This window comes from Telopea speciosissima, chromosome 4 (assembly GCF_018873765.1).
Source record: "Telopea speciosissima isolate NSW1024214 ecotype Mountain lineage chromosome 4, Tspe_v1, whole genome shotgun sequence".
Classification (NCBI taxonomy): domain Eukaryota; kingdom Viridiplantae; phylum Streptophyta; class Magnoliopsida; order Proteales; family Proteaceae; genus Telopea; species Telopea speciosissima.
In genome coordinates this window covers 21,552,551-21,560,835 of record NC_057919.1, presented here as the reverse complement: position 1 = coordinate 21,560,835, position 8,285 = coordinate 21,552,551, and the positions used below count along the sequence as shown (strand labels likewise).

The 8,285-nt window shown below is 37.6% G+C and overlaps 1 protein-coding gene across 3 annotated transcripts; it reads right to left on the bottom strand.

Moving 5' to 3' along the window:
* Positions 1-724: 724 nt before the first annotated feature.
* Positions 725-3,969, bottom strand: LOC122657562 (transcription factor SAC51-like). Of its 3 annotated transcripts, none has more exons than XM_043852300.1 (4): positions 3,781-3,969; positions 2,775-3,340; positions 2,465-2,606; positions 725-2,367 (listed from the first exon to the last, which is right to left on the bottom strand). In XM_043852300.1, exon 4 carries the CDS (start codon positions 2,348-2,350, stop codon positions 1,100-1,102), a length of 1,251 nt encoding a protein of 416 aa, XP_043708235.1. In that variant the 5' UTR covers positions 2,351-2,367; positions 2,465-2,606; positions 2,775-3,340; positions 3,781-3,969; the 3' UTR covers positions 725-1,099. The 3 variants fall into 3 exon arrangements, with proteins under 3 accessions (XP_043708235.1, XP_043708236.1, XP_043708234.1); XM_043852301.1 differs by having other exon boundaries at positions 2,775-3,342; positions 3,785-3,969; XM_043852299.1 differs by having other exon boundaries at positions 2,775-3,338; positions 3,785-3,969.
* Between the last annotated feature and the right edge of the window lie 4,316 nt (positions 3,970-8,285).

The window sequence follows — 8,285 nt, the reverse complement described above, 5'->3', positions numbered from 1 at the left end:
ACCCTAACTCATTACTCATTTCTCATAACATACCCTTAAAAAGATACCCATGAAAGAAAGAAATCCTTATTTATTTGTTACAAAAAGAAAGAAAGAAAGAAAACATTATGATGATGATGATCATTATCATAAGAACCATAAGAAGAGAGTGAGACATCAAGGAGAAATATCATTATCATAATTAACCCAGTGGAATACAAAAGAAAAGTTACATAAAATATACTTCTACTCAGTATAATAATGGGTTGGTAATGGGGCCCCCAATAGGACCCACAACAAAGAGACATGATGGAGACTCTTCCCCAACCCCTTCTCGAGTTTGTCCCCATTAATCACCAAAGCCCTCCCTTTCTTTCCTTCCTTCCTTCCTTCCTTCCTTCCTTCATGCTTTCTATGACTTTACAACAGCGTAATTTTAGACAAACCATATCCAACTCTTAAAAGTTCACAAACAGTAAAACATGATTCAAAAGAGAACAAAAAGAAAGGGAAGGGAGAGAGAAGGGCTTGAATAATGGGACCCAATTCCACCGAACGCGCATGCACGCTTCTTATCCTATGACCCACCACCACCACCCCTTCAACAGGATCATCGGCTCATCATATCCACAGTTCCCCCACATCAGTTCATCAATTCCAACCTTGGGTAGCTTTCTCACAGCCCTAGAAAATTTACACACCAATTAATCATTTTCTGGGTCAATCAGACAAAAACACCATTTTCCCTTCCAACTGAATCATCATTCACATGAACTTATGATGAACACTTCCCCTTCCTCAAAACTCTTAATTAGGGCATCATCCAGTATTCCCACGGGAAGAACCAGGCCGCCCCAATTGCAGAAACTACTGATTCCCAACTATAATCATTTCAAGTCAGGAATAGTAGAAGACTGATCAGCTTAGAGCTTTCTCAGTTTCTCTCACTCACCACCCTTTTCTTTCATCTGGGCTTTGGATTTGAGACTATAGATACTCGTTATCCTGAAGAGCAAATCCACCATAAGGCTACTACGATACTAATAGTCTAATACTGCATCTAAAGTCATACAACACAACCATGACTAACTACTGGTCTACTGGTACAGGGAAGATCTCTCTAATTGAGAATAGTAGTAGAGGTCCCAAGAGCTTTGGCTTTAACCTTCAGAGATCTCAAGTACTGGATTGCTTCGTCAAGGACCATTGCTGCATCCTTGCCCTTCCCACCAGGAATTATGTTCTGCAGAATGCTCACAGTTTCCCTTATCCTTTCCTTCCTTAACCGCTTCTGACCCAGCGGCAATGCACCCATCTTTCCTCCCTGGGCCCTGCCTCTAATGCAGCTTGATTCTGCATCGTCCTCGTACTCCAACAACAAACCATTGGGTTTTGCTGAATTTGCAGTGTCCATGACTGAACATGTTGCTTCATGTTCTCCATCAAGAAGTTTCCTCTTCTTATTTGGGCCACCTGAACTAGCAACTTCTTCTTCTTCTTCTTCTTGCTTCTCGTGGCCTGTCATTTCACTAGGGGAATGACCAGTGCTAGCTACCTCATCATCTTCTTCACTACAGCCAGTATCTTCATATTCATCATCCGAGTACAATAGAGCATTGAGTTCTTCTGTGTCTTCACGCATTTCACTCCCACCATCACTCTCGTGATTTTCATTCAATCCATCTGAAACAATAACAGGCCCAGATTGATAGATTGGATCCCTATTAGCTGCCAGTTCTTCATGTATTCCTTTAGCATCAAACTGGCTAGGAATCTTACAACTCTGGTGTTGGAATGGAATTGTAGGTGCAATCACAGAACTGATAAAGAAGCTTGTTTGATTCCCAGAGTGATCGAAAACAAGGAATCGCTTCTGAACAGAACCTGCTTCTGCATTGGGTGTGGCTGCCACCTGACCAAAATATCCATTAGGAAATGCAGAAAACTTGTCTTTAGCAATGCAATCCGATGAAGCAAAGGCTGCCTGCCAATGGAATTGCTTCTGAACAGAAGCTGGTTCTGCATTGGGAGCGGCTGTCGCCTGGCTAAAACATCCATGTGGAAGTGCAGAAAATTTGTCTTTGGCAATGCAATCAGGGGGAGCAAAGGCAGCATGCCGATGGCGTGGTAAGCAATAGAACCACCCTTGCTGTTCAACTGGTTGGGCCGTTTTCAAGTTGCCCAATTCAGGAAATGCAAACCCTGGCAATGGCATAGTGTCATTAGCAGAAGCCATGCCAGTCTGGGGGTTTGCATAAGCAGGGAATGTATTTTCAAGCCCCAAACTCAGAGGAGGGCTCATGCAGTTTTGAAAGGGTGATTGCAAGGCAGAATGCTGCTGATGAATCCAAGAATCACAGTTCTTTCCCATTCAACTAACACAATCACCTGAGACGCAGAAAAACACAAAGATATTACAACTGGTTGATCTAAGAATCGAAAACAAGTTACATCCATTTCTAGCATCAAGGTCTTGGAACCTTACCAGAAGTAATGGTTACAAATGGCTTGTTTGCTGCCTCTCTCAGGATTAACGAAAATAACTACAACCTCCAGCTTAATTCAAAGATGCAAATCACAAAGTATATCTACGTAACGGGCTTGAGTAAATGACGAAAGTATTCAGCCTGGCATCACAGGAAAGAACAGTTTTTATTATTACAAGTCTCCATAACAAAAAGAGAAATTAAGACTGCAGAGACTATTTGCATAATCAACCTCTCTCTAGCTCAGAAACGATTACAGATCCCATTATAGAAACAGATACAGAACAAGATTAATTTTCCTTTACTCACCTGACAATCCTGCAACGGTTGAAAGCATGCTATTACTCTAACTATAATGGTCGCGCTCCCAGCAATCCCATTCTCATGTTTCAAAGCCCGGAATCTTGTTTGGCTCGCTGCTTGGCTTACCATAACTTCTTTTGACCCTTTTAAACACCCCACAATCTACCCAGAAACCAGATGACAACTGAAAGAAAGAGGCTAACAGACGAATAAAAGACCAAACCGGAAAGAAGGCTAAACTTCAAGTACAAGCCCAGATTAGATTTAGAACAGACGAGATTAACTAGTAACGAAAGGGTTTGTATTACTTGTCTTGATTTCAGCTAATCCTAAGGACGTAGCAAGGAACAACGACGAAGAGGTTGGATCCCATGGACAGATAGCAAAAAAATAAGATGTCAGGAAACAGGGTTCAATCCAAGAGGAAGAGTTACAGAATAACTCGACAATACAAGTTTAAAGACACAACTCTCCGGTACACATCAACAGATAAACTCAACCACCGCATGCTGTACTCTCTCTTTGCAAACAACAGTAGCCACGACGATTTCTTCTGCTACTACTCAACTCCTCTCTGCAATAGTTTCAAACGAGAGTTAGATCTTGAGCTAGGCATGGTAGTTAGACCAAATTCATTTGCAACAACCCATCAAGCATCTATTTTTCATCCTCTTTTTTTTTCTAAAAAAAGCTGGAGGAAAAAAAAAAAGTTAATAAAGAGGGAGCTTGAAATCCCAATAGGTAAGTAAGGATGTTCAGATCTTGCGATTTGTATGCCGAAACATACTGTTAAAAGGGAGAATTTTTCAGAAACTACTCAAAATCTTTGGAATAAACATATCCTTCATTAAACTTGTTAGAATCTAAATGGGTTTTTTCTTTCTACCGATTTTCTCCGTACAACAGTGAGAAAAATCGTTCCTTTTACTCAAAAATATAACAGAAAGGAAGAAACACCGAAACAGGAAACAACAAGAAGCATTAGAACCAAAAGTATCAAACACCAAAGAACTTACAGAGAGAATAAACAAGTTGAAACCCAGATAAAAGCTTCAGATCTCAACTGCTCAGTTCGATGGAGAAACTTAAAAGGCGAAATCAGAGATCCCAGACAGGGAAGGGAAAGGAGAAACGAAAACGGATTACGGATAAGAAGCTTAGCAAGAACTCTGAGAAATACACACCCACTAGAGTCAAAAGCAATTGACAGAGCACAAGAATGGGGCATCTTAACATTATATAGATATTGAAATGACGATACTACCCCTGTTTGGGAGAGAAATTATTTCTATAATAAAATATAAAATAAATCAATGAGTTAATTATGTCACGGAAGTAATGATCTCTGAGGGCTCTGATCAGTCCACCCCGTTCATAGGGGTGGAGGGTAGAATTGGAATCCGATAGAATCTTCTTCACTGGAGAATAATCATGCTAGTATCATCTTATTTCTCAATTATACCCCTCTACTTTTTCCATAACTACCTTTTTATGCCATAACCTGAATAATGGCATGTGGGCATAGTTAGTGAGAACTGTGAACGTTTCCCATTATTAAAGTTAAAAAGCAATCTAAGAAAGGAGAGGGGAGGTTCCTGAAGGACGAGGAAGAGAAGCCATGAATATGCTTTGTCATCCATAATTGGATTTTTATTTTTTTTTTATTTTTTTTTTTTATTTTGATAGGAAAAGAAAATTATATCCTCATTCCAACAAATTATAGAAAGAGAAAATATGATGACAAAAAGATTTTAATTGTTCCAAAATATAAATAGAATTAGTCCATCCAAAATTCAAACCCCATTGTAAATCTTTCAAAAGCCCCCTAGCTTATGCTTCTAAATATTTACAAGGCAAAATATTGTTCATTTTCACAAAAACAAACATTCTATTGTACAAAATTCCTATTAGCCCATCTTGCTTTGTACAAGAAACCCATGCACAGGAGGGGAGGAGCATCGACGCTACGAGAATAGGGGTTTAATCATTTCAATGGGGGATCACAGGGGTGTCAATTGGTCCGATTCTGGTCTATCAGTCCGGTTTCTTAATGGTTCCAGTCTTAAGGAGTCAAGACCAGAACCGGATCAATAAGCTAATTGGTTCCACACTTTAGATCCAGGACCATTAACTAATAGGTGGGCCAGTTCTGGTTCCTAAACAGTTCCAAGCAGTCCAAATTTTTTTTTTTAAAATCCCCTAACATATGATACATATATTTAATAATATTATAATAAAACACTAACTTCAAACACATGAGATATGGTTCTTTTTTTTTTTCAAATCACAAAACTAGTTTATATTACCTCTTGTTTTGTATTTTAATTAAATAAGTAGGAACACCACCATTCTCATAAGTTAGGATTATTTTAAGGTATGTTTTGAAATTAGCATTCCCAAATGAACATCCATGTGAAAATACATTTATTTAAGGACGCTTGAACTCTCATTATCATTAATGACGCATTTTCTCATTCAATCTACAAATCCAGTTTTAATCATAGTTGGAAAATCATATTTTTTTTACTAGACTTGTCTTTCAAAAAAACCTTGTGACTCGGCCTTATCAAACCCGGTCAAGGTGAGTCACGCCTTTTAATTTTTTTAATAAAATAAATATGTATAAATTAGTTTAAAAAATAAAAAAATACAGAGAATATTGAAAAACCAACAAAAAAAAAAAAAAAAAAAAAAAACCCCAAAAAACCACATATCAATGCATTTTGAGTTTATACCGTTGAACAAAAGGAGATAACTTAGGAGTTGAGAGTTTTTACTATTTTAGAATATGGATTTACTATTTTACTCAACTCATATTCTAAGTGAATCGGCTTTATGATTTTTTTTAAAACGACTAAACTCTCCAAGCTTGTCATGACTCGGGTAAAAATACCGAGTCTTATTTGACTCGAACGATTTATGACCTAGTCTCGTCATCTTTTACCCTGGCCTAGTCTACATGTCTCTTGATCAGGTTTTCTAAAATTTTGACTCGACTTGGGCAAATCGCCCTGTCAAAACCTGGTTTTCCAACTATAGTTTTAAGTGAATGTAGATATACAATAATGAAAAAATGTTCTCTAGGGGGTGGGGGCGCAGGCCACGCCCAAACACAGTGGGGGCCGAAATGGCCGTTCCGCCCCCATGAAAGGCGGAAAGTCTATCCCCAAGATGCCAACATGCGCTCTCATTGGTTGCCACGAGCGCTTGGCCCTTGTGCTCTCCCACAGAGAACGCTCCTGCCCTACAATAATAGAAGAAATAAAAATCAATAAAATTGTTACAATGTTAAATGCCAACAGCCTCAAAACTCATTAATCAGTTGCAACCATATATATGAAGAACTACTTACCCTCCCCTCCACCAAAAAAAAAAAAATCAAATCAAGTCAAATAAAGTAAAAAAGTTTTAACATACTTAATTACTAACTGCTAAAAAACAAGAATTTTAGGTCTAGTTTTAATTACATTAAATGAATATAACATATCAATACATAGAAACACCTAACAGGGTGGTTCAACGGTCAAACTATCAAAGAAAATTTCGCGCAATTAGTATTTGAAGGGACTCTCTCCAAAAAACAAAAAAAAAAAACATAATTTATTTTATATCTATGTTTCTAGGTAAAAATAATGTAAACAAAAAAATTTAGATTAAGATCATGTTTCCATTCGAAGTTTTATCACATATTGATGTATACAGGATCGACTCTCCAATAGATAAATAACACGGGGGAGTCTAAGCTTGAGACCACGTGAATAGTCCCACTTGTGATCAGTTCAAGAGCACGAGAAGGCCTCTAAAGCCAAGATTCCCCAAATTGAACCGACAACTAGAGCCTTCCACGTGACCACTCAATTTGAGATTCCTCCCTATGCCAGTTGTAAGTCAGTTAGACGATTTCCTCTCAAGAAGGCGCACTAACGTAAGCCTAGGACCACTTGGGCCTAAAGCTTGCATAGACTCGACACATTCCTTCTTGGAGACATAATTATAAACCGCAATAATCAAATAACACAAAGTGAAACCATTCTATCATAAGCCTATTGTTCTTTTTGTCTTAGTTCCATAACTTTTGTTTCTCTAAAATCTGGTTTAGGCATTGAAGAGTCTTCGAAGCAAGGCATATTTTAAGAAATCGTTTTCCTTTTATATGTTTTTGGACATGTTTTTTTTTTTTTTTTTTAATCTAAAAATAAATTGAGATTCCACTGTAGTCTATATTTTGATCAAAATATTGACTATATCAAAAATATCACCAATAGTACTTCATTAATATGGCAGGTGGTTCAATAGTCAAACCAAAATACAATAGTTTTGAGATAATGATTATTAAAATTGCAGAGTTGAATGGTCAAACTATCTTATAATCCAAGCTTCAAAGCAGTACTACCATCCAACGGTGTCGTAGTATAGGAGACAAATGAGTTAAGAAGACATTACTTTCTTACATAATAATAATACTATTTACAATTAATGCCCCTACAACATTAAATCCTCCAACCCCATCTGTAATTTTAACCTTCTTATTACTTATTAACAACATTCACCATTAATTTACTAATATTTATGTAAAAAAGTTTAGTTAAATCTTTCCCAAGCCTAGTTTTTGCTCTTCATTTCACCATGTGCCACCTATCCTCCTTGTCTTCTCACACAAGGGGATGTTCTGTTTGGACTCAAAAATCCCAAATTATGGCAACCACTTTCCATCTATCCTTTTTAACCCCAAAAGGTTGCAAAAAAAAAAAATACTAAATCAAATACTATCAGTGTGACAATCAGATTAAATGGCTATTTAAAATTAAAGAAAGGAAAAAAGAAGGCTAACTAGTCATGTTGTTAGCGTGGTTCCTGCGCTTAGACACAAACCAATGTCTTTGTGTACGAAAAGACTGTTCAACCCCCAGTGAAATAAAAAAATCAAATCCAAACCAATGCCTCTGTGTGCACTTTCATTAGTTACCGCACTAGTGTAGGGGCTAAATGATGGATTAGCATTCTCTTGTCCAAAACAAAATTTTAAGAACGGTCTATACCTAATCGTGTGGCCTATGTCGCTCTCGTTCCTAAACCTAGAAGCTCACGAAAGTACTACGCTGTCCCATGGAAATGTAGAAATCCCGCCCATGATGATGCTTTACTACAACAAAACACACTTATAGTTACATATAGACTCTAGAGGCCCAAACAACGATCTCTTTCCCATATATAAAAATTAAAAGGAGAGAGAATGATGCTTGATTGCATGGCCCCTACACCAATGCAGGGGCCAAATGAAAGCGCATTACCAAACATCCAACATGGGGGTAGGGTGGTTATTTTGCCACCCCTATGTTTGGGCATAGAGTCACGCGACCAAGTAGCGTTCTAGTTCTCATAATTAAATATAGCATTGGATTACTAATTATAAAAGCAGTCCAAATTCTGTTAAACTAGCCCTCACAGACTGAACCCATGAGTCCTTATCTTTTTTGTTTTCTTTTTCTCTCAGTATTTATCCCAAAGTAGTCGAAA